The sequence below is a fragment of the Protopterus annectens genome, chromosome 15.part0 (assembly GCF_019279795.1).
Source record: "Protopterus annectens isolate FY-2018-M chromosome 15.part0, PAN1.0, whole genome shotgun sequence".
NCBI classification, from domain to species: domain Eukaryota; kingdom Metazoa; phylum Chordata; order Ceratodontiformes; family Protopteridae; genus Protopterus; species Protopterus annectens.
The window spans coordinates 366,905,991-366,930,805 of record NC_056749.1 but is presented as its reverse complement, the minus strand read 5'-3'; the positions used below and the strand labels follow the sequence as shown (position 1 = coordinate 366,930,805).

Sequence of the window (24,815 nt, the reverse complement as noted above, 5' to 3'; positions counted from 1 at the left end):
ATGCTACAGATGTTATGTCCTCTGATTAAAAAAAAAATAAATAAAAACTGGTTGCAGGTGTTGTTCATTGCTGGTTCACTGTGGTTGGCAGTCACTGTCAAGGGTGGGTTACAGAGTGCATGCTTTTACTTTCCTCTGCAGTGGTTTACAGGAGTGGTTACAGAGTTTGGACTTTTCCTTTTCTTCGTGTTGGTTCACAGGTACTGGTTATGCCATCGATTATGGTACTTACATTCAGAGATGGATGGAGTTGGTATTGGTAATGCATCAGTGGCGTAGTGGGTCATGAAAGGTTCTTTGTAGAGAGAGTGGTGTACCTTGGTTGTGTTTTTGATGAGCTATTTGCTTCATATTTCTCAGGTTGTTTCTCTTTGATGTTGTCTCATGCAGTGGTCAGTCCCTCATGCAATCATTGGTTTCATGGTGTATCACTAGTTAGTCAGTAAAGCCAGACATTAAACTGTGGTGCTGTTATTGTTCAAAAAAGAAAAAAAAAAACTGAATGGCGATTGGGTGCGCAGGCACAGAGGGGATGTGCTTGGCCAGCTTACGTGTGGTTGCCTTTCATTCGGTAACCCTTTTCTTTAACAACAGAATATCTCTTGTTGGCAATTTGTGCAGTTAGGCAAATATTCCTATGAAGGTCAAAGTCTGGGGGGATGCATATACTGCCTACCACTTTTGAAGATGGCTGTGGTTGGGAAGAGAGAGCAGGGACGTAGCAGTGGGAATGATGTTGTGTTGGCTGTGTCATAGACAGCAGGCTGGGGGTAGAGATGAGATGTTACACTTGCTGGATGTGGATACTAGAATAGTTATTTTATATAGAAAGTGTATTTGCAGCATGCTGTTGTATTGCACTGTGATTCAACGAATAATAAACTGCATGGATATTGCTTAGGTTATTTGCAAGTATAACATAATTGTCTTTGCAGTTGACCCTACTCCCGGCTTCGTACTTGGATGTTGTGCTATTATCTTCTGATGTTTGCATGTTGGGTTGAATTGGACGTACATTTCTGTCTTGGGCATGTCTGCACATGACGAGGGAAGGTTTTCCTGCACACATCTTGAGTATTGTTACGGATTAGTATTCATTAATAATAAAGTAAAGAAAGAACATTCTTTGCAGACATTGAGGCTTACTTATTTAAGCAAATCTGGCCTTTCAACTGTGTGTGATTTTATGGGTCAGCTGTAATTTTCTGTAACCACATAATTTCCGTGCACATCTGCCCATACTTCTTGGTGGGGGGGAGGGGCAAATGGATGAAAATTGTGACAGATTTTAAACGTTGCTCTTTTATTACACAGTTGTTAGAATAACGTAATTTGTGTTGATTCTCATTGCTATCCTAATGAGATGAAGTCTGAGACACAATGTGTGTTATAATTTAGTTATTTCACTTCTCAGTCATTTGCAAACTAGAATTTTAAGAGAGGTGCTTTTCATTGAGATTTTCTATGTCGGGGGGGAGTAAGCACAGGTTTATCTCTACCACTACAGCGAGGAGACAGGCTGTGTAACAGGGCATGGAATGGCGAAAGCCATGTGGTGGTTGGGAAGATGGGCTCTTGCCATGTGTTCATGGTGTGGTGGACCTTGTAATGTAATAGATACCAGGTCCTCTCACCACGAATAAAGTCAGAGTCTCAGTAATAAATTCAAACGAAATCTGCATAAAAAAGGTCTGGTAATAATCCAAAGATAGTCCAGCAATAATCCAAAAAAGAGATTTTATTGAGATGTGAGCGCTTTCGCGTAGTACCTACTACGCTTCATCAGACAATATAAAATTACTTAAAACTTCCATTTATATACCAAAAAAGGTGCCAAAATTAGTATTTGCAATTAATCAATTAGATAAAATGCACACAATTGAACCCAATTAGGTTTAGTTCACATTCAGTTAAAGTCAGGCTAAATCATCATGTTTTTAATTCACATGGACAACAGTAAGTGTCAACTAACTAACGCTATATATTTCATTCAAAAGATGCTATTATCCAAAATTCCATAAATCACAAAAATGTATCTTTGTGAGTAAAACACTATAGTATAATAAAATTCTCATCAGCAGGTAGACCATGAAATAAATATAGAAGACGAAAGGGGGCACAGAACATTTTTTACCAATTATAAATATCAAATAATAATGAATTAAATGCATAAAATATAATATAATATATGCATAAAATGTACAGGAACAGTCATCATTTTAAAATCATTAAAAAACACATTCATATTGATTTAAATATTATAAATAAGGATGTGTATATATCTAAATAAATAAATAATTTGAATGAATTGGTTAAGTTATCAATAATTAATACTCATTCATAAATAAATAAATGAATAAATAAATAAATATATATTCAAGTTATTAGTAAGAGCAATTATTTTATCTATATCGGTTTATCAATTTAAATGAATAAATAAGTATACAAAATGCATGGTTTTAACTTGTGTATAGTAATAAGATATAGTGACCAAATATCATGTGTTGTTTAGTAACTATGTAATTATAAAAATATATAACTAAGGTATAACCATATTTGTGGTCTTATTGTACATGTAGATGACACCGGTATATGAATGCAAATATAATCAAATATGTATATATAGCTGTGGATAAAAAATTTTAAAACATATAAAAGACATGTACAAATGGATCCAAGAGTACAAAAATATAGCCATAATAAAATATATCAAATATATGTTTTCTTAAAAATATGTTTTCTTAAAAATATATATGTCATAACACATATAAAATGTATCTTAAATACCTAAAATATGAGGCATAGAATATGACATATATAAAAACATCATCTAGTATCTAGAACAGGTTTAATGGAAATGCAACTATTTATACCAGGGGGTATATGGGCACCTAGTCTCAGAATCCATTTTAATTCTTTATTACTCAAATGTGTGGCATTATTACCACCTCTCTTGTTAATTGTAACTATTTCTAAAACTCTGAAACAAAACTTGTGTGAAGGATACTCTATTAGTGTTTTGCTAGAGCATTTAGGTCATTTTTTCTCTGTATATCATAAAGATGGCCATATATTCTATCCTTCAAACATCTTTTTGTTAGCCCAACATAAAAAGCCTGACATTTTTTACATGTTGCGAGATAAATTCGATTTTTTGTAGTACAAGTTGCAAAAAATCTGGGTAGAAAAATATAGTTCAAACTAGGGTGTTGAAATTCTTGTATTTCAGAAATAAAGTTGCATCTATTGCAACTATGACAAGGAAAGGTACCTGTTCTTTTATTAGCAGGAATTGATGATGGTTGTATAAAATGAAAGTCATTACATAATAATCGTTTAAGATTAGGGCTGTTCCTATACATAAAATGAGGTTTGTTTCCTACAATAAGTTTGGTATCTGGGTCCATGGTTAAGATCTTCCAATTATTAAGAAAAACTTTCTTCAAGCTATTTATGTTGCTGGTATAATTCAGAGTTATAGCAACACAATTTGCTTGTAGAACTGAATCTTCTTTATTCACAAATGTAGAGATCTTATTGTCTATCTGTCCAATTCTATCTTGATGTGTGCTTTTGATGATGCTATTTTTGATGCTACTAACTAAATTTGGATGATAACCTCTCTAAATAAAGAGTTCTTCCAAATGGTCAGCTTCAGAGTGCAAATCATTGCTATCTTTACAAAGTCTGGTTAACCTAATAAATTGACTTTTAATTATACCTGGGAAGATATACCTAGGATGCATACTATCGAAGGTTAATAAAGTATTCTTCCAAGTAGGTTTTCTGTAAAGTGTAGATACAATAGAAACACTATCAGTGATACTAAGCGTTGTATCCAGAAAATGTACCTTCTCATGGGAGCATTCCATAGTAAATCTAAGAAATGTAGAAATAGTTTCTAAGTAAGTTAAAAAATTTCCAAATTCAGTTTCCGTACCCTCCCAGATGATAAAAATATCATCTACAAAACGTTTGTAGACTTTTATTTTAGCAAAAGAAGGGTGGCTGAATAAACAACTTTGTTCCCAACTGAGAACAACCAAATTGGCATACGTGTTCGCACACGGAGTGCCCATTGCCACCCCCCATTGTTGTAAATAATAGCTGTTTGAAAACATGAAGGCATTATTGCTTAATACTAACTCTAACAGTTGGCCTATTAATAATTGTCTGTTGTTAGTAAAAGAAGACTCTTTTGATAGTAATTCTCTTATGGCTTCAATACCTAAGTTATTAGGTATAGAAGTAAAAAGGTTTTTTTACATCTAAAGTAACTAAAAGATACTCATGTTCATTAGGAGTTAGATGTATGTCTGACAAATAATCTAAAAACTGATATGTGTCTTTCAAAATAGAAGAATAAGAATCAACTACTGGTCTAAGTAGAAATTCGATGAAAGACGAAATGTTAGCAGTTACCCATTTATCTCCTGATACAATTGGTCTTAATGGTATGGGGAACTGGTTCTTATGTATTTTGGGTAACCCCTTGATTATAGGTATAGTAGGGTTATCAATAAGAAAGTAGTTATACATCTGTTCACTAACTTGTCTACACATTAAAAGGTCATATAAAATATCATGCACATTTTTAATTATTCTTTTAATGTCATGAGGCATCAATTTAATATAAGTTGCATCATCTTCAAGCATCAAGGACATATTCATATTATAATCAATGGTATCTAATATGACTACCCCTCCACCTTTATCAGCTGGTTTTATGGTGATTTCATTACAATTCCTTAAATGTTGTAGTGAAGTAAATTCTTCTGAGGTGAGATTATAAAAACATGGTTTAACTTTGCTGGAGAATAAATTATAAAAATCCTGCTCACATAATTTAAAAAAACATTCAATGTGATGTGGAAAGGAAGGTGTAAAAGTGCTTTTGCGTTTAAAAATAATCTTCTCAGTAACATCAGTAAAATTACATTTATCTTTAAAAAACAATTTTAATGCAACCTGTCTGCAGAATAATCTAAGATCAATGAGAACATGGCTAATGGTATCAGGACAGGCTGGAATAAAATTAAGTCCTCTGTTCAATAATGAAATGTCAGAGTCAGAAAGAGAAAAGCCAGAGTAATTGTACAGTAAATCAGTCTCATTCTTGTTCTTCTTGTGGGATTGTAGCTTTCTCTTGAAAGTTTCCTTTTCCTTGGGCCTCGGCTTTGTGATCGGCCCCTGTTGTAAAACTGTTGTTTTACAGGGTAAGGTAAAAAAGAACAAGAAGAGTTGTCAGTACGTAAATCTTTTGGTCTGGCTCCTAAATTACCAGAAGAGTGTTTCAGCGCTTGCTGATTAGGAGGGGGCGTGTCGACCTCAATGGAAGCTGTAATGTTAACAGCTTCTGAAGAAGAAGGTGGTAACAATTCATTATTCCCCACTGTATTGTTGGTATAACAAGTAGATTTTTCTGCAACGGGTTGAGCACTAGTTGATGAATTACCATTCATATGTAAATGCCCCTCATTGTCAATGCCATTTACTGTGTTCAAAGAGGTAATATTACGTTTTGGCCAAACAAATATTTGACGTGAAGCAAAATCATTAAAATCTCTTTGTAATTTACGCAGCTTAGTTAATTTTAGCCTTTCACTGTATGCGTTAACCTGTAAACATATATTATGCAATTTCTTAACGCAATAGTCTGACTTGAAACGATCATTTAGATCTTTGTATGTTAAGTCAATTTTATTGCGTAAGTCAGACTCTAGCGGATTAAAATATTCAAGAAGTAACTTAATGCACCTGAAACCAAGGTCAATATTCAGGTCCTGCCATTTCTTGAGGAGGATTGGATGCGTCTCCCCATAGGTCGGCATGCACAGAACCCTCATCCCCCTCGGTACGATACGGTGGTGTAAGAATGCCTCTAGGTGCTGTCTTTGCCAGGCATACCGCTGTAGCCTGTACATGTCATCCTCAAGCTCCTTAGATGTAATGTTAAATTCCATGATGTTGTCGCCCTCTTCATTTACAGGAACAGTGGTGTTGGCGTGTGACAAATCCAGAGCCAATAAAGGGTTTGCTTGTTGGTGTAAAAGCCCGTCCAGATGGCTGGGGCATCCCTCATCCCTGGACAATAGTCTAAGTCAATATTTACGGTTTCCATCGCGTGCTATCGGTGTAATAGCCAAAGCAGAAAAAGTAAAGTATAACAAAAAAACACCCGATAGCTAAAGAGAGTGCCTGTAACGTGAAACAAGCAATGTAATAGATACCAGGTCCTCTCACCACGAATAAAGTCAGAGTCTCAGTAATAAATTCAAACGAAATCTGCATAAAAAAGATCTGGTAATAATCCAAAGATAGTCCAGCAATAATCCAAAAAAGAGATTTTATTGAGATGTGAGCGCTTTCGCGTAGTACCTACTACGCTTCATCAGACAATATAAAATTACTTAAAACTTCCATTTATATATCAAAAAAGGCGCCAAAATTAGTATTTGCTATTAATCAATTAGATAAAATGCACTCAATTGAACCCAATTAGGTTTAGTTCACATTCAGTTAAAGTCATGCTAAATCATCATGTTTTTAATTCACATGGACAACAGTAAGTGTCAACTAACTAACGCTATATATTTCATTCAAAAGATGCTATTATCCAAAATTCCATAAATCACAAAAATGTATCTTTGTGAGTAAAACACTATAGTATAATAAAATTCTCATCAGCAGGTAGACCATGAAATAAATATAGAAGGGGCACAGAACATTTTTTACCAATTATAAATATCAAATAATAATGAATTAAATGCATAAAATATAATATAATATATGCATAAAATGTACAGGAACAGTCATCATTTTAAAATCGTTAAAAAAAACATTCATATTGATTTAAATATTATAAATAAGGATGTATATATATCTAAATAAATAAATAATTTGAATGAATTGGTTAAGTTAACAATAATTAATACTCATTCATAAATAAATAAATGAATAAATAAATAAATATATATTCAAGTTATTAGTAAGAGCAATTATTTTATCTATATCGGTTTATCAATTTAAATGAATAAATAAGTATACAAAATGCATGGTTTTAACTTGTGTATAGTAATAAGATATAGTGACCAAATATCATGTGTTGTTTAGTAACTATGTAAGTATAAAAATATATAACTAAGGTATAACCATATTTGTGGTCTTATTGTACATGTAGATGACACCGGTATATGAATGCAAATATAATCAAATATGTATATATAGCTGTGGATAAAAAATTTTAAAACATATAAAAGACATGTACAAATGGATCCAAGAGTACAAAAATATAGCCATAATAAAATATATCAAATATATGTTTTCTTAAAAATATGTTTTCTTAAAAATATATATGTCATAACACATATAAAATGTATCTTAAATACCTAAAATATGAGGCATAGAATATGACATATATAAAACTCATCTAGTATCTAGAACAGGTTTAATGGAAATGCAACTATTTATACCAGGGGGTATATGGGCACCTAGTCTCAGAATCCATTTTAATTCTTTATTACTCAAATGTGTGGCATTATTACCACCTCTCTTGTTAATTGTAACTATTTCTAAAACTCTGAAACAAAACTTGTGTGAAGGATACTCTATTATGTGTTTTGCTAGAGCATTTAGGTCATTTTTTCTCTGTATATCATAAAGATGACCATATATTCTATCCTTCAAACATCTTTTTGTTAGCCCAACATAAAAAGCCTGACATTTTTTACATGTTGCGAGATAAATTAGATTTTTTTGTAGTACAAGTTGCAAAAAATCTGGGTAGAAAAATATAGTTCAAACTAGGGTGTTGAAATTCTTGTATTTCAGAAATAAAGTTGCATCTATTGCAACTATGACAAGGGAAGGTACCTGTTCTTTTATTAGCAGGAATTGATGATGGTTGTATAAAATGAAAGTCATTACATAATAATCGTTTAAGATTAGGGCTGTTCCTATACATAAAATGAGGTTTGTTTCCTACAATAAGTTTGGTATCTGGGTTCATGGTTAAGATCTTCCAATTATTAAGAAAAACTTTCTTCAAGCTATTTATGTTGCTGGTATAATTCAAAGTTATAGCAACACAATTTGCTTGTAGAACTGAATCTTCTTTATTCACAAATGTAGAGATCTTATTGTCTATCTATCCAATTCTATCTTGATGTGTGCTTTTGATGATGCTATTTTTGATGCTACTAACTAAATTTGGATGATAACCTCTCTCAATAAAGAGTTCTTCCAAATGGTCAGCTTCAGAGTGCAAATCATTGCTATCTTTACAAAGTCTGGTTAACCTAATAAATTTACTTTTAATTATACCTGGGAAGATATACCTAGGATGCATACTATCGAAGGTTAATAAAGTATTCTTCCAAGTAGGTTTTCTGTAAAGTGTAGATACAATAGAACCACTATCAGTGATACTAAGCGTTGTATCCAGAAAATGTACCTTCTCATGGGAGCATTCCATAGTAAATCTAAGAAATGTAGAAGTAGTTTCTAAGTAAGTTAAAAAAATAACTTAGCGAGATTAGGAAATTAACTTTTTCCCCTGTAGTGTGATCTTGGAGTATGTATATTTCATTTACAGGGGGTGTGTGGGGGTCAGAGCCCCCCCTCATGGGGGGCCACAGGGGGGGTTGCCCCCCTGCAGAAATGTAGTAGAAAGTGAGTCTGTTAGTTAGGTGGGGGTGTAGGTGGAGAGGATGTTATTTATTTGTGCAATGTAGTTTTCAATGTTTTGGGTTTTCATTGTTTCGAATTTTCGATGTTATGTTCTCAGTGTTATGAAATTCAACATTACGAAATTTCAGTGTTATGAAGTAGACCCATATACACACACACATGCATCTATATATATATATATATATATATATATATATATATATATATATATATATAGATAGATAGATAGATATAGATATATATATATACACACACACACACACACACACACACACACACACACTGTAGACAATGGAGTGTCAATATATGTATATTTATTTTGCTGATAACTTCAGTAATGATCATTTTGTTTCCTCACTCCAGATGTAACACTAACAGATATGCACACATGGATTTCTGTATTGTTAAATACATTTTGTCTAAGAACATCATCTATTCCCTGGTGCATGGCTACCTCATTTGTGTGTGTGTGAGAGACAGAAAGAGAGATGCACTGGTGGCTCATCCAGGAATGGTTTCCTTCCTTACACCATAGCTTGCCAGCAAAGGTTCCAACTAAATGGAGCCCAGAAGTGGATAAAGCTGGTACTGATTTAGTGAATAATAATCTTACATTTATTTGCCAGGTTGGTATATTGGTGTTCAGACCCTTTTCAGCCACGACCCCGGGCTTACTATGGAGCAGAAGAAGAATAGTTCTAGTTATGTGAAGTAATCAATCACGCAGTGGGATGACTACACTGTATGGTACAAAAATATATATCTTACCAGTAGTTACATGACAAGAATTTTTGGCAATAATGTAATGAATGTGTATGTATAAGTGCTATCAATATTTACATGACATGAATGTTTGAAAGTAGCAAAATATATGTACCTTCATTATCCATTCTCCCTAAAACACATGCATTTACTTTCAGTGAAAATATGCCGTTTTAATTTAATCTTTAAACCTTCCAATGTTTGTTGCTTTTCTATATTATATACATTGTTTCCAATACACTTCACTAGTTCCAGCACATGCGCTCTCTCAAACTGCCACTTCAGATTGGGGTCTATTTAAAGAGGGTGCATTGTTGAATACAATGGATCCTTAAAGAAAAGCACTAATACTAATGCTAAGGAATGCCTTTGCTTAAAACTAAAGGTCACAGAAAAGAAGAGAAGAGTGGCACTGCCTGTCACAGATCGTGGGACTTGTGGAGATGCAGACAAGGATGGCTACATGGCTCTGAAATAAAGATGAATCTATAAATCTTGTCGACTGTAGTTTGGAGAAGGTGTGAATTGGTACTAGGGAAAAGGGCTATGATTGGGAGGCCAGATTCTAATTCAGGCAATATCTTGTTTTTGCTACTGCATTTCATACAGTAGATGGGCCAACCTGTAGAAAAATCTCACTTTGGAATATAAATCAGCCCCAGGTATCTTTGTTTGATAGTTTAGGATTTGATATTACCCAAAGGATCTTTAGGAAACATAGCTGTGGTTTCAGACAGCTTGTGAGGGGCTGCACACTCCATGACTACATAATTGTGGGGTTTTTGATGGGCTTGTTTATGAATTCCACAAACATAAACTAATAAAGTCACTTTACAGTTTTCTTGTAATTTAAAGAAAATAGTTAACTGTGTACAGAGTAAGGATTTAAGGAGATAGAAGAGGAACGCGCCTAGCAATGAGTGTGCTGGCAAACCAAATCAAAAGTTAACAGTATTGCAAAATATCATTTCTGTACTAAAGCTGTTTTTTAGTTCATAAGTGGTCAAATGTTTTGAAGACTGTGGACATACTGAAAAAGGGTCTACCTGTGAAAAGACAACTATTCGTTTTATTGTAAATTCAGCTGGTGACAGTATTCAAGGCTGTCCTGTTTCAAAGCATGTAAGAAAACCATTTTGAACATCTTACAGTAAGTCATAACCATTTATGTGCTTGAATATTTGGGTGAAAACTACTTTCTCAACTATCTTAATGATGGGGCAAAGTTTGGCTATGGGCCTGACATCTTATAGGGTCAGTGGTCAGATGACCTGATAATAGTACGCTTGAATGAAGCAGATTCCATACCAAAGGTGAGGAAAAGTTTAGAGAGCAGCTAAAACCATAGATGTTAATTGTGGGCTATTATTCTTAAAAATGAGGATAAAGAATACTAAAGTTAGCCATACTTTTTTATCTACCTTATTCAAATTTTAGGGCACTTTTTGAACTGGAAGGTTAGACCCAGATCCATTAGGGAGTTCTGTAGTTCTGCAGTGCTAAGTGAAAAGTGAACTGCTTAAAGTTGTTTGATAATTACAGATATCTTAGAGGCAATGCTGTATTTATCAGCAAAGGAGGGTTCTGTCAATTTATTACACTTCAAAGTAAAAATGTTCTCCATGTTGCATTTTTTATGAGGAACAAATAATCAAAAAGTAAAATATTTGAAACTCATTTCATCAAAGCACAGATTCAACAAAATCCTTAAAGGACAGCAATACAAATAATTTTACAATATATTTTGTAGGCAACACAAATCGTAACCTCCATCCCAGAAATACAAAGGACATAAGACCCCACCCACTCCAATAACCCTAAGGTTAACCAAAATCTCAGTCCTAACTTCAACCTAATACCCAACTTGAACCTTAAAATCACAGATATTACAAATACATAGCTACTGTTTCAGTCAAATGGCATTTCTTCCAATGTATCTGCCTAAATCAAGCACTCATTCAGTAATTCAGTGTAACATTTGCCAAACCAAGTTTGACCAAAAAAGACTCCAGTAAATTATCTGTAAACCAGCAGCCTATTCCCACATGTAGCATGTAGGTGGAACATATCAAAAATAAATATCACAGGCACCCTATACCATCTGGCATTTTTTAGGAATATTTTATTTCTTGATAATGCTCTATTTAAAACAATAATTAAAAATGATAACGCAGACTCAACCTTCATCTAAAAAAAAAAATAAAATAACCTCCATGACTGCACTCCATGAGTGCCCACAAATTACCATATAGGTGGTAATCCATTAAGTACAGAAGAAGTAATTAGGGACCTGGGGACCCAAGTTGATAGCAATCTCTCATTTGACAACCACGTGGCCAAAGTGGTTAGAAAAACATTTTATATAGCCCACCTAATCATGAAGGGATTCACATCTAGATCAGGGGAGGTCATCATGCCTCTTTACTCATCCCTCATCAGGCCCATAATTGAGTACAATGCCCCTTTTGGGATGTACCTTATCAGACACCTGCAGCAACTGGAAAGACCCCAAAAGTACCTCACCAAGAGTATCAAAAGGCTCAAACAGATGCCATATGCTGCCCGGTTAAAGAAACTCCAGCTCTACTCAGTGGCATACCACCTGTTCAGAGGCGATCTTTGCCTGACGTATAAAGCCATGTCCAACCCGGAATTAATGGACATGCTGCACCTCAGAAAATCCAAATCCCATCGAGCTATGCACTCGAGAGACTTGAACCTCAGCACTGAAATAAATAGGACATGCTGAAGGGACAGATTCATAACCCAGAGGCTCCCTTCACTCTGGAATAAAATCCCAGTCCAGGTTAGGCAGAGTCCCTCATTGACTCTCTTCAAGAGGAATCTTGATGAGTGGATGGGAGATCGTAGGTTTACCCCGGGTATCACTTCTGTGTCACTGTTAGAGAGAGGCACAGTATACTAACCTCGAAAAAGGGCATAGCAAAATAAATTTAAAATGGGTGGCAAAAGCCAAACACATTCTGGCTAGGCTTATAAATGCCCTAGGGCAGATAGCCTAGTATGAACCTATGAACCAATGTTGTTGATCGTCCTCATCAAATCTCTGAATGAATGAACAAGGTGTTATCCCAATAGCCTTGTCCTGGTTGCACAAGGTGTTAGTCCAGGAATCTGGTCCTGGTTGTATATGTAAAGTCTGGTCTTTGCTTTGTTTTCATTGGCTCTTTACTGTGATCATATGTGAAATGGATGTTTTTCCCTTATATGGTTCTGGGAAAAAGGATGAACTCATCAGACAGATGACCATTTACTGAGCTGAGCAAAGAAGTGTGAAGGACAGAATTGTCTGGACCTTCAAAACAGTAAGAAAATTATTTATGAAGAAAAGGTAAGGCAGTCAGTTATTCTGAAAAGACAATTATTGAACATATTGTTAAATAATTATCAAATAACTGTTCTGTTTTAATTTAGTAACAATTGTAAGCAGTTAAAGTAACTGCAAAGCTTGACAAAAATGCATGTTTTCAAAGGTGAAACACAAAATGTAAAAATGTGCCTCAACTTGGTTTAATGGTATCTAGCTCAAAAATATCCTTAGCACTGACAATCAAGTCTCAGCAAATTAAAACTAAAACAATCTTCAATTCTTGAGTAGGGTAAGGTCCCAAACTTCCCATGGGGGATGACCCCCAGGCTTAATCATTCTGAGTCAAAGTTTATTGAATGTTATGGAAGAGGAAATCCCAAACTGCAGCAAACTTAGTTGAAAGTGTATATGTAGCATATACCCAGCGGCACTGCTAAACTGTGCATCAGCAACCTACTCCAAGCTATGGCCTTACTTTCAGTACAAGAATAGCTGGCCTCTTAATGAAGAGTGAAGGCTAATTTGCTACAGGGTTTCTGAAGATCTAATAATACCTCAACCTTGCCTGCCTCTGTCTGGTGTCTTTAATTTCTCATTTTCTTTCTTTTTTATATTATTTTTATGGACTTGATTAAGTTATTCACCAGCTTTCACTGCAAAAAGGTTTTATTGTTTTTAGCACAACTGGAACTTGGTGAAGTCCCATATTCAGCTAAAGAAGTCTCTCCAAGTCTCTGTCTCACTTTCATTGTTTCATCTATTGCTTACATCTGCTATATTCATACAGTTCTTGCATGGCTCTATTAGGCTTCAGAACTCCAGACAAACAAATGTTAACCCAGTGAAAATGTTTAGTAGAAACACAGGTTTTCCATTTAAGGTAATATTGGCCTTTCAGACAAACTGCCAAGAGACACACACGCACACTTGCATACATACACACAAAACCATAATATACTGAATCTGAGAATGCAACACCTGAATCTCTTACATTTAGTGTTTCAAGAACAAATACTTCCTTGTGAAACAAGGGCAGGTATCTATAGATATGCTAGCTTCTGTTCACATTTAACATTAGGGTTTGCATGGTGTTGTTATACGTTTTTTTTTTTTTCAGTATTGCTTTTGTTTATGTAACAACAGTAATGTCAAAGAAAGCATCCCGTTTAAAAAGAGACCTTTTTCCCACTGCAATGGGTGCCCTTAATAAGGCTGTTTAGTAAATGAGCTGTGCACTTTGCAGTCTCTAAAATGAATCTGTTTTCTTTTTACAGGATTCATCTGGGCTGAAATTAAAGAGATGTGGGATGGAGGATTTAATGAGTATGTACATGACTGGTGGAACCTGATGGACTTTGCAATGAACTCTCTCTATCTTGCTACCATCTCACTCAAAATTGTGGCCTATGTAAAGGTAATCTAGGAAAATTTGATAAATGTATGTTCCACTGATTTGAATTATGCATGCTAATCCAGGTCATACATGGTACATGTATTTTAGCATGTATTTAGAAATCAGGTACAAAAATGTAATGACCATGTAACTCTCAATAGTTTAACAAGTTATTTTATTTCATACAGCATATTCATTATTTTAGTGATCGCTGATGCAGTTTTCTGAGATTTACTATGATTAATCCTGTTTTTTTCCTCCTTCATCTGAAAGAAAGGGTTGTTTGTGTCTTAGTAATGAAATTACTGCTGTCAAGCATTTAGGACATCAGATCTGTATAAGTACATATATAAAAAGAAGAAACATTATACAAGAGCAGCAACTTTGTAGCTGTATGTGTGCGCATGTGTGTGTTTTCTGTGTGTGTATGTATGTGTATGTATATGTGTATGTATGTATATATATATATATATATATATATATATATATATATATATATATATATATACAAAAACACTTCAGTTAATACAAGTTTTATGTATCTGAAATTCACAAGATGTTAAAGAAAAGTTCAAAAGCTCTTGATGGAGCAGATATCAAGTCACTTCACAGAAACCACACTTGTGAATCAAACATAATGTGGGACTTGATGGAGTCGTGATGAGTTACATTAAAAGTGACAACGATAGCTGTGTGAACTTTTTTGTCTGGATTGCAGAGACCCGTGAGGTGAGCAGATTAGTTTGCATGGGGTATAGAACCTCCACGTGGAAATGTGCTGGGGATTATCCCCTATGTGTAGCATAAGCTTTACAATTGCTGCATGTGTAGCTCTGCATCAATAATAAACCATTGTTCTAGTGGAGTAGAACTGGGTTTAAAAGTCCCAGTTGTCTATAGAAACATTTGGCATAAAGTTGATGAAATCTGTCACTAAAAATGATTAAACAAATATTTCTGAGCAAGAAAACAAGTACAGTTAAGCCACATTCCAACTTTCCAACAAATTGTAAGGAAGTATATACAAAATATCAAGCTTGAATGCATAAAAAGATGAGGCAGCTTGTTGTCAGCATGTATGTATGTAAAATACACGAGATAAAATTTGCATTCCTTGGCTACAGCTAGCAGGGAGAGTAAAACAATAAATAAATAAAATAAACATTGGCACTTTAGTAGCATTCTTGTCTAAGAACCAATTCAAAGCCATACATAGGACTACCCAGGACTACCTCTAGGAAAAATGGTTTAGAACTCAAATAATTTCTCTGGAGTATACAGCGTGTTAATCCACATAAAAAAAAAATCAAACTCTATAACTACTGATCGGTATCCTTATACATAGCATGGTAATGGTTACATCCAGCTAAACATGCAAATACAGACTATTGTTTTCCTCTTAAAAATTGTTAAGAATTAAGAGTTTCCTTCTCGATGGGGGCTTCTAAACAAAAAGCCGCTCTAAGAGAAGCAATAAGTCTTCACTGGAACCAATTGATACCCAACTTATGTATGCAGAGATAATGGTAGTCTTACTAGAATTTAGTGGTCACACCATTCAATGATAACACAAAGATGAAAGATTTACTGGAGCATTATGATTCAGGACTGTCAAAAACAATGGCTGTCTCATCTGACCATGAACTATATCTACAAGAAATGAAGCATCAGCAAGATTTCTTGCTAAAGCAGGTCCAGTCATCATTCTACAAAAGTGATGCGCAAAACTACAGGAGAGCCTGCAATATTCATGTCTTGCTCCTTCACTTGATATATTCTCGGAGAACAGTGTCAGTTTTTTTTTTCACTGCCTGCCTTATTTCTTTTGGAAAGACATTGGGGCCAGTCATCTTGAGAAAGTGCACATGTTACAAGCACCCAATTAAGTGAAATATACAATAAGACTGTTTATTGCTAGTTTTTCTGTCATTCGGGAAATAAAGATAGACATGTTAAAAGTGTCCTGGTCTCACAGACATTTCTTAATGCACCTCTTTTCATGAAAATTATTCTAAACTGATTACTGAGCAATTTGAAAAATGTACCTTTTATTTGCAAGTACTAAAGGAAATCTATATTTGCACTACCCTTACTCATTAAGCATGACCACAACAGATAGGATTTGATGTTTTAACAATTCTAGTTCTGTAATGGATCACCTAAGAGTGAAGAGTCTTTTGAGCTTTGAGAATTAGAACTGCTGTGAGACTTATGCATTTTTAGTTTTCACTTCTCATGAAGGGAGGGTTGTACTGCAGGGACTTGCATCAACTGGGTTTTAATTGCAGACAGGATAACAGGAGTTAGGAGTGGCAGGGCAAGAGGTATTTAAAAATATCAGTATGATTTTCTCTTTTGGAATCAAGGTAATCCACTATGCTGTTAGAGTACATTTGTTGGGTCAAGAAGATAACACAATGTGTTACTGGTATAGGTTCATAGGTAAGCTACTAGGCTATTGGCCCTAGGGCCTATATAAGCCTAGCCAAAAAGGTACTCTGGCTTTCGTTACCCAAGCAAATTTTTTTCCTGTGCCCCTATCAAGCAGAGCCACAGAGGTGATCCCCGGAGTGAATTTCCTATTTCCCAGCCAATCATCAAGATTTTTCTTGTAGAGTGCTAATGAGGAGCTTTGTTTGATATAGATAGGTAGTTTGTTTCAGAGTATGGCAAGTCTATGGGACAAGAATCTATCCCTCCAGCATGTTCTGTTTATTGTGGTGACAAGGTTTAGGTCCCTAGAGCGTGTAGCTCGGAGGGATTGGGATTTCTTAAAGTGGAGCATGTCCAGCAGCTCTGGGTTTGACATAGCTTTGTATGTTAGGCAGAGATCGCCTCTGAGTAGGCGATATGCGATGGAGTAAAGCTGGAGTTTTTTGAGACAGTCTGCGTAGGGCATCCATTTGAGGCCAGTAATCCTCTTTGTGAGGTATTTCTGCGGCCTTTCCAGTTGTTGTAGATGTCTTGTGAGGTACATAAAGGGTGTTGTACTCTATAATGGGTCTAATGAGTGACAAGTAGAGGGGAACAATGACCTTTTTTTCCTGGATGAGAAACCTTTTGTGATGAGGTGTGCCACATAGAAGGATTTCCTGGCTACTATGGCAATGTGATTATCAAAGGAGAGACTACCTGTGTCCCAAGGTCTCTTATCACACTTTCGGTGTTAAGTAGACTACCACCTATGTGGTAGCTCATGGGTACAGAGTTTTTACCAAAGGGGATGACAATGCATTTTTTGGCATTGAGCCTGAGGCCATGGCTTTGACACCAGGCATCTGTCTCAAGTGAGGCCCTTTTATAGGATGTCCACATCGTTAGGGGTTTCGATTATGGCTCCTAGTTTGCAGTCATCTGCGAACTTCATTAGCCAAAGACCTTCTGTGTTAGCCTGTACTTCAGAAAAGTAAATACCAAACAGGAGAGGACCAAGGACTGAACCCTGTGGTACTCCACTTGTCACTGATCTGAAGTCGGAATTGGAGTCTGCTACTTTCACAGTGTGAGTTCTGTCAGTGAGCCAGTTGGCAACCCATCTTGTGACATAGGGATTTATATCTAGATTAGTGAGTTTGTCTATAATTCCAGAGTGGGGGATGGTGTTAAAAGCCTTGGTGAGATCTAGATAGGCTGTGTGAACCACCTTACCCTCGTCTACGGCTTTGGTGATTGCTTCAAAGAAATCTATCAGGTTTAGGAGACATGATCTGCCTTTTACAAACCCAAACTGGGTGAGGTCCAGAGTTTGGAGATTACCAAAGTCTGTGTTTATAAGTTCCATGATGATACATTCCATGGCTTTGCAGAACAGGCTTGTTAGGCTAATGGGACAGTAGTTCCTGGGGTTCGTGGTGGCTCCCCCTTTGTGGAGTGGGATAACTGTCACTGTGCGCCATTCAGTGGGCACAAAGCCTGAGGTGAGGCTATGACTGAACATGGTGCTTAGGTGGGGTGCCAGTTTATTCTGTAGTTCATGTAGAATGCAGCCTGGGAAGTTGTCAGGTCCCATGGATGTTGTGTTCTTGGCTTTGGAGAGTGTGGTTTTTACCTGTGCAGCCATGATTACAGGAACTTTGCATTCTTCCGGTATAGAGATGGGACCTTTAGGGGGTGAGAGGGGGGTAAAGTTAGCACTGAACATATCTGCCAGGTTGTTGGCAATATCAGTTGGTTCTGTATATTTAGTGCCATTGTGCTGTAACTCAGAGCAGATCTAAGTGTTGCCATTGAGATTCTTGACATAGCTATAGAATGCTTTGTGGTTGAACATGATAATAGATTATAGAGGTCATTAAAAGGTGGTTTGACAGCAATAGGTTGACAGGGTCCAATGACTGTATTAGAAAAGACTGGTAAGAAATTTTGATACTTTATGTGCCCCTCCATAATCCATATGATGAATCCCTTACATGCATGCAATCATCAGAGTCATTCCTCTGTGGAGGTGTACAGACTCAGTCATCATCCACACAGGGGTAGAGTCCTGTGACTCATTTGTTCCTTGGCCAAAGCAAGAACCATATCATCCCATCTCTTCCTGCTGACAGCTAAAGTAAGTTGTGGGGGAATGGCTTGTCTTGCTAACCATGCAGGCTCCTCTCTCAAGCCTAACTCCCTCATTGTCAGTAGCCAGTAACTTACACAGTTTTATTAACAATGCACGTTTCCACAGTTAACCATAAGTCGGAAACAATATCCACACACTGCCTGTAACATTTCAGTTCTCCAAGTTAAAGCACACCCCAGGGTAAAGCATCAGTTTTTAAAGTTTTTCTGATGAAGTTCGGATATTTATCTGAACGAAAAACGCTTTAGTAGCGTTTAACGTGTATCAGTTTTGTCAGTCTGCTTTTGGTACGGAGACCTGGACAGTTAACCAGAGTGTGTGGACTATATTTTGTATCCCGTGTTTGTTTGGGAACTTGAACAGCGCTTATTTCAGCTTTAAAAACTGACGCTTTACCCTGGGGAGATGCACCGCTTATTATAAAGTGCAGCATTTTATTGTTCACCCGCTTTTATCAGTTGACTGTTTGGGGCAGAAATCTGAACTGATTCTTTTTGGCTACGCTAGCCTGCTTTTTGTCTTGCTAATTCGGAGACCAGAATTGATTACCTCAGTAAGCGAACATTTTTATACCTTGTGGTTAATTGAAAGTTTCGAACTGCATTTATTTCAGTTACAGTCAGCCTGTGCTTTAACTTGGAGAACTGAATTGTTACAGGCAGTGTGTGGATATTGTTTCCGACTTATGGTTAACTGCAGAAACGTGCATTGTTAATAAAACTGTGTGGATCACTAATCAGCGCTCTATTCCTGTGGCTGTTGGAGTCAACATTCGCTTTTGTTATAAGTCTGGTGCAGCCTCTCACTTTCTTAGTAGCCAGTAACTTACTTGTATGCTGCTGCTCTGCAGAGGTCCCATGCATATGAATGCCTCCATGGCTTACATGCAGCATGCAGCTGCACCAACCCAATAGCTGCTCCTTGCACTCCCCAACACACTCATATGGCATAGCAGTGCAGCGGTGTACTACCTCCCTCTTCTGAGGATGGGCAAGGTAGCATAATCTATTCACTACCATCCTCCAAACCCTGTTCCTTGCAGCTCCCAAGCCATTCATCTAACTCAGATTGTCAGGGGAATAGTCAGGTCTGTACCCAGCTATGTCATAGGACAAAAGCTCAATTCAGTAGTTCTAAGTCTAACTCAATTAACTAAGCAGAAATGGGCTGATTTAGTAGCATTTAATTTGGAAAGAGCCTTTACATGTGATCATGACTTGCTGGGCACTTAGATGGGGTATGGGTGCCACATTACGCTCTCCTTATATAAACTGGCTTCCACTGCTGGAGGGGTGGTCCCAGAGCAGGTCCATGCACTGAAATATATAGAGGCATGAGGGAAGTTGCCTGGGCACTTAGAAGGACTATTGCAGTAATCATGTGTCAATATGCTGGGTTGGAATGTGGTCCTTGCAATGGTGAACACAGGTGAATCTATATGTGTGTGAATTATTGTAGCTTAGATATAAACATAGCAGAGTTATTTAATGATCAATGAACTAACTCTAGTTTGGAAAGTGCAGGTAGTAGGCAGGCTGATTGGCTGAGAGTGAACAAGGAAGAATGCCAGCATACTAATATTCAACACTAAAGATTACAGATATTGATGTCCAAAAACAATTGATTATGTATTAAGTCTGATACTATGGTATCCCAGAGTGATTGATATCTCCAAGGTACAGTGATCTTAGAAATACTGTATGTAAGAATCAGGGATGGTGGTCACAGCCCATCATCTTAGGGGTGAGGGGAGCTTAAGTACTGACTGTTTCAGAGACTTTCAATGTTTGCTGTTTTTCTTTCATTGTGCACTTTTTTGTTTTGAGCATTACTGTATCAATATTTTGTCATGTAGCCTAATCACAGACTGTAAATATAGAGAAGATATTTTCCCTCTTTTGTTGCATAAGGTAGGTACAAATTCCAAAAGTGGGGTTTTCATTACAGCAAGATTTTATCTCCTACCATCTGCCAGGTGAAAAAGATCAAATCATGTTCTGTTATTCCTGGGTTTAGGGCTATTAGGGGTGTTGTTCTAACCAATATCTAAGAATGTGCAAATTAATCCTAATAGTTTGGATTCTGGTTATTCTGTTTTTGCATAGAACTAGTGCAAGTGGAGAACACAACTTTTTTTCTGGGGGAGGGGAGGGGTGTTAAATTTTGGTGATGCCCAGACAACTAGGTTAACTACAATAAGATCTTATGAACATGACTTTTACCTACCTATTGAATATTGGATGAGTATTTGAAAGAGTATCTACATGTTGAATATTGGATGAGTATTTGAGAGTATTAGCAAGCTGTGTGTTTATAACATTTGCCCAGGAATGTTAGGACAGAGCTTCTCTTCAATATTTATTGATAATTAGACTTCCTGTGAGGATCTTTTCCTTTAATATTAATGGGATGCAAAACCATATGAAGAGAGGCAGGATTCATTCAGACCTAAGAAATAAAAATAATGTCATAGTTCTATTTCAGAAAATATAACTTTTCAGTGAAAAAATTCCATTGTATTAAAATTTGTCTTGTGTCTCAGCTAAAAGACAAAGTGTTGCCATACTTTACTGATGTCAGACTGTTAGACACTGGGAAAGATACAAAAGTAGAACTGTGAGTTTTAAGGGATATACGCCCTCTAGGTACTAACACATAGATCATACCTTCTTTCTCCAGGTGGGCCATACTGGTCAATCCTGGAGTAAATTTGTGGATGCCTATCCAGTCATCTATTTTATTTTTAAAGGGGGACTATGAGTTGCATTGCTTAACATGCAAGGGAAGTTTGTTTGAGAAGTTTTGGAGGACTTTGGTTATAAATGTGTCCCTCCAGCATAACTTTTTGTGAATATTTAGGTCCCTGGTTCTACTATTGGTGGAGATATTGAACTTGCGGAGAGAAAGGCAGTCCAGGACAATCAGATCTCTAATGGTGCAGTATAATGTGAGACAGAGTTGTCCCCTCAGAAGTTCCTAAGACATTGAACAAAGGGATAGCCTATCATGGTAGCTCAGGGACTTTGGGCCTGTGATCTTTAGTAGTCTTCGGGAAGTTTTTAATTGTTTGACAAGTTTAGTGAGATACATCCCAAAGATGGTATTGGACTTGATAACTGGCCTGGTCAGTGCTGATTACCTCTTTAGACCTTGATAATATTTCTTTGGCAATTAGATGGGCTAAAGAAATGGATTTCCTAACAACCATTGTTGTATGATAGTCAAATGAGAGGGGGGAAGCAACCAAAGTACCTATGTCCCTAACTACATTTTTGTTTTGTAGAGGTGTATTGTCTAGACAGTATGATAAAAGTAAGAGTTATTTACCAGAAGTGAGATACTAGACTTTTTCATATTTAGTTTGACCCTGCAACCTCCAAGTTCTATTCAGCTGCAGACATTTAGTCAAAGGTCTTGGCTCTCTGCTTAGAGATCTAAGAAGGCAATACAAAAAGGAGAGGTACCAGCATCGAGCCATGAGGGACACAGTTGATCAGTTTTATACTTTGTGATGAAGCACCTGCAACTTACACTGCATGGTTTCTGACTTATATCCAGTTTGCTATCCATCATGCTATATATAGATCGATTTTTAAAGCATTTATCTTTTGCATGATACCATCATGGGGAATAGTGTCAAAGACCTTAGGCAGTCAAGATATGCTGCATGCACTGCATGGTCACCATCTATGGTCTCTGTAACTTTTCAGATTTCTATTTTAAATATACAGCCTCAGTGAGATCTGTGCTTGTACAGTTTGTTGGCTGATCCATGGGGCATTCAGTACTTCTGTTGTTTGGTAGTACAGGATGATGATGATGATGATGATGATGCCAAGAAGAATCCCCTTCTGCAGCATCAGAAATGTGTGATGATTTGAGCTAAGATTTTGCTGTAATTGACAGAGGTAAATATTTTAAAGAGCTGACTACCTTGGTCTATATTCTTCACTGGTAACAAGAATTAACATAACTTACAGGAATAAGACAAGTATTTGATATGTTACCTCCTCCAGTGCTGTTGAACCATTCACCTCTACTGGATGGTTTTCTGATATCCATTCTCCTAGTCTCTGGAATTTATACATCACAGCTTTGAAGTATCTTGAACCAGAGAAATTGATTTAGACAGTTGGGAAGAAATCATATCAGTAAACTCTTTATTACGTAAACTGGAAAATCACTGGAACAATGGCACGTTGGGGCTAAAATATGTGCAGCTTTTGTCTGCAAATCTAATTTTAATGGTGAAGAATTCAAGAGTGATGTTAAGAATAACTGCTTTTGCTGGTGCACAGGCATGCTAATGTTAACTAATGAGGTTGAACACAGTTTTATGCATTTAGAAAATGCAAGAAGATTGAGGATATAATTATTTATTTAATGTCATAAAAATGATATTCCTCATTAAAGGGCTATTTCAAATATCTAAATTGTGTTTCTTGAAAATATGTTTCTGATGTATCATTTTTTCAGTATCTTGACACTTAAATATACACATTGCTGTGGTTGTAATACTAACATGGATAGCTTTTATTACACACTGCATTGTGAATTTACTATGTTAAATCTGAGCAAAGCTGTATATTAGTTTATTAGAATTCTTGAACATTTAGCACTTATATTAAACAGTAAGCTGAGCTGGATGTTGTTTACTGACTTTAAATGTACTGTTTTAGAATGATGATTCTAGGAAAATAGTGATAATAAGAAGGATAATGAATCAACATGGGATGTATGAAAGTGATACTTATTAGAAACATACAGAAGATTTGAGCTGAACTTTACATATTCAATTAAACTAATAATGAGATTACACATCATTTTAGTTAGAAGATAAGTATTATAAATAAGTACGCAAGTAAGCATTTTATCTGTACATAATGGGTATGCTTTCTAGTCTGTAATTTATCAAATGAAGAACAACGTGATAAGAAGCTTATTTTAGTAATAAAGCTTTATTGAGTATTGGAAGAAAGACTATCATCCTGTAGAATTACATACTAGCAGCACACATTTTCTCTCAAAAAAAAACTTAGTAAAATGAATCCTTTATATGATTGTATGTAACTAAAGGTAGAGTTATATTACATGAATCAGTTAGAATAACTGCACAGCAGGCAACATAACATGATAATGTCAGAAAATTGTTATTTTGAGTACTCCATTATCCTTATAACTTATAAAAACTCAGTATGTTTTAATTTATTAAAGAAACATGTTATATTGCATGTTCCTTAATAAAGAATTAAATTTTTTTACATAAAAAAGAAAACACACATAAAAATCTACTGCCAATCATTAGCAGACCGGAGTTCCGCTGTGGCGACCCCTAACCGGGAAAAGCCGAAAGACACAACAACAACATAAAAAAGAAAACATAATGTATTAGCCTTGCTTTATGGAAAATGTAAATGTATTTGGTACCTTTACTCAGTTTCCTGTAACCAAGTATTTTAATTTCCAAGATGCACTTGTTTAAGAACAAACTTGATTTTTAATGCTGTGTCTCTAGTGATCATACAATATAATACAGTTGGCCAGTACAGGTGCTAGACTTCATACTGCTACTAATAAAGAAACTGTTATGCTTTTCAAATTCATTGATAAATGCCTCAGGGTATAAGGTCCCCTAATTCCTGAATGTTCACAGCCCATTTTTAACTACATAGTGACTAAATACTCTGTGTCCCACCATAATAAATATTGAGCAGGACTATATCAGAAAGCATTTAAGATACCCTTTTAGAGGAAGTCAGTGGTACTGCCTGGCCATCACCAGATGATGCTTCATGTCCTCATGGAGCTATTTCATTTTTCTTCAACAGTATAGTGGAAGTTGAGAAAACACATCAACTAAAGATTAGAAGGCATAAGGAATTTAGCATACCCTGTCTGACTCCACAGATTGCTCAGCTTTTGAAAAGCGGAGACACTGCTTGCAAGAAGTAGAAGGATGACCCTGCTGGCAGCACTGTTAAACACATGTTCTATAAAAACCTGAGAAAGTTGTCAATAATTTATACTAACAAAGCTAAACTAGATTGTTGCAGACATCTCCAATGGTCTTACCT

The 24,815-nt window shown here is 36.0% G+C and overlaps 1 protein-coding gene across 1 annotated transcript in view; it reads left to right on the top strand.

Moving 5' to 3' along the window:
* The window catches only part of TRPC5 (transient receptor potential cation channel subfamily C member 5), a 2,601,559-nt gene that overhangs the window by 2,099,591 nt on the left and 477,153 nt on the right, over positions 1 to 24,815 (top strand). The window contains exon 5 of the mRNA XM_044057112.1: positions 14,056 to 14,195. Within this exon, the coding sequence (XP_043913047.1) occupies positions 14,056 to 14,195 (140 nt within the window). The remainder of the gene's footprint in view (positions 1 to 14,055; positions 14,196 to 24,815) is intronic.